Genomic DNA, 2,400 nt, shown 5'->3' on the forward strand with positions numbered 1-2,400 from the left:
ATTTTATTCATATTCTTCAATTTTTACATAATTCTTCTCACAAATTTTCCTTAAATTATAAATGTCTACAGATTTGGGTCTTTCTAAGGGATACATTAATCCTCTAGATAAAACCAACTGAGACATTACACCAATGGATCTAGAAAGGGCAAAAAGTACAGTATAATATTCAGGATATTTTATACCATAATGATGTAATACTGATCCACTAGAACAATCTACATTAGGATATGGATTTTTAACTTTTCCACTTGCTGATAAAATACCTGGTATAACTTTGTAACACATTTCAAGTATTTGTATTATTGGGTCATCTGGAAAGTGTGATAATGCAAAACTTCTAAGGGCTAAGAAACGAGGATCAGGAACTCTTAAAACTGCATGACCATATCCAGGTATAACTCTTCCAGATTTCAAAAGATTTTTAGCATATTTTTCAACAAATTCATAGGTAAGTTGGTTATCACCTAACTGTTTTTTAATATCCAATAAAAACTTGAGACATTCTTGATTGGCTAGTCCATGTAAAGGTCCAGATAATGCCATAACACAACCAGAATAGGACAAATATGGATTTCCTAAGGTACTACCAATTAAATGTGATACATGTGCACTTGCATTTCCACCCTCATGATCACTGTGTAGTAAGAAATAAAGTCTTAGTAAATCTTGTACTTCTTTATTTTCATAACCTATTAATTTGGCAAAATTAGCTGACCAATCAAGATCAAGATCTAAATTCATACCTTCTCCTTTTCTTATATCATTATTTATAAATGTTCTTTTAAAAATATACGCACCAATAACTTGAATTTGAGATATTAAAGAAATCGCATCTTCTAAAATATATTTCCAGTAATCTGTTTTTAATATGCCTTCTGAATATTTATATTTAAATAAGGATAAAGATTCTAAAAATGAAACAGTAGATACTAATTGACTCATTGGATGAGTAAATGGTGGAATGTTATCTATAAAATCAAAAACAAACTGTGGAATTTTTTTAGCTCTGCAATATAATTCTCTTGACAAAAGTTTTAAGTCATCTACAGCTGGTACTTCTTTTGTTAATAAAAACCAAAGCATTGCTTCAGCCATAGGATATTCACAAGTATTATCCCATTTTGGAAATTCTTTTAATATTTTTTCTACAGGCTTACCTCTAAATAATATTCCTTTTTTTTTTTCTAAAATGGATGTATCTGTAATTAGGGTTATGGTATTTCTTAATCCACCTATTACATTATTAGGTGTACATATAGATATAGGTGTATTGGGATATGTATGTATAATTTCTTTTAACTGTTCTCTTGTTTTCTGAATACATTCATATGTCTTTTCTTTCAAAATATTCATAATAACAGATTCTTCATTATCTATACTATTGATATGTTTTCTAATATTAGCATAATTTTCAAGATATAAATTCTTATTAGATTCATTGCTAGAAAAAAAACGACTGTTATGTCTATTCATACAAATATTCCATCTACTGGATTTTGTAAAAGAACAAGAAAAATTAAAATATCGCTTTTCATTATGCAATTTATTTACAGTATTTAATACTTGTTCACAAGTTTTCTTTTTAAAATTATTATGCACATATCTTTTTCTTAATGAATTTATAAGCGTTTTTGTAGACCCTGTTCTTTTATGCAAAATTTTATTGCATGATAGGTACCTTATTCCTTCCATTTTTTAAAAGATATATAATATGCATGAATATTCAATTTTTTTTTTTACATATTATATATGATGGATTGTATAATATAATAACAATATCTTGTACGTTAAAATAAATACATACATACATATATATATATATATATTTCTTTTTAAAAAATGTTCAAATATGATATATTATATAATAATATTTGTTCTATTATTATAATAATACATTTATACAAACTTTAAAATCTTAAAAAAAAAAAAAAAGTAATAAATTAAAAATAAAATGAACCTTTTGTACATATATATATATATATAGTTGTTTATATAATGTTCAAGTCTTATAGGAAAAATTAAAATTATTATATATTTCGGATAATGTTCAAACGTTATATGCAACATAAACAATATTTCATTATATACAATATGTACATATATGTAATAAACATGTATAAAAGTTTTTACGTTTTTATATTTTCATACCTGAAGTGTAAAGTACATATATATATTCATATATTTCGAGAAAAATGTTTTATTGTTTAAAATGAATATAGATGTGCTTAAAAAAAATTAAAAAAAGCACACACGAAAAAAAATGAAAATCAAAATATAATATAATATAATAACTTTTTTTTTGTAATTAATCATTTTATTACATATGAAATTGCATACTTATATTTAAAATAAAACACAAAATTAATTAAGACTAATATTTCATAGCGAACATTATTT

The 2,400-nt window shown here is 24.0% G+C and overlaps 1 protein-coding gene across 1 annotated transcript; it reads right to left on the reverse strand.

Moving 5' to 3' along the window:
• Nucleotides 1-3: 3 nt before the first annotated feature.
• PRSY57_1021900 (citrate synthase, mitochondrial precursor, putative) lies at nucleotides 4-1,695 on the reverse strand (the record flags this gene model as incomplete). The annotated part of the gene is made up of 1 exon (XM_012907808.2): nucleotides 4-1,695. The coding sequence occupies one exon, from the start codon at nucleotides 1,693-1,695 to the stop codon at nucleotides 4-6; it is 1,692 nt and encodes a 563-aa protein (XP_012763262.1).
• Nucleotides 1,696-2,400: the final 705 nt, after the last annotated feature.

The sequence above is a fragment of the Plasmodium reichenowi genome, chromosome 10, assembly GCF_001601855.1.
Source record: "Plasmodium reichenowi strain SY57 chromosome 10, whole genome shotgun sequence".
Taxonomy (NCBI): Eukaryota; Apicomplexa; class Aconoidasida; order Haemosporida; family Plasmodiidae; genus Plasmodium; species Plasmodium reichenowi.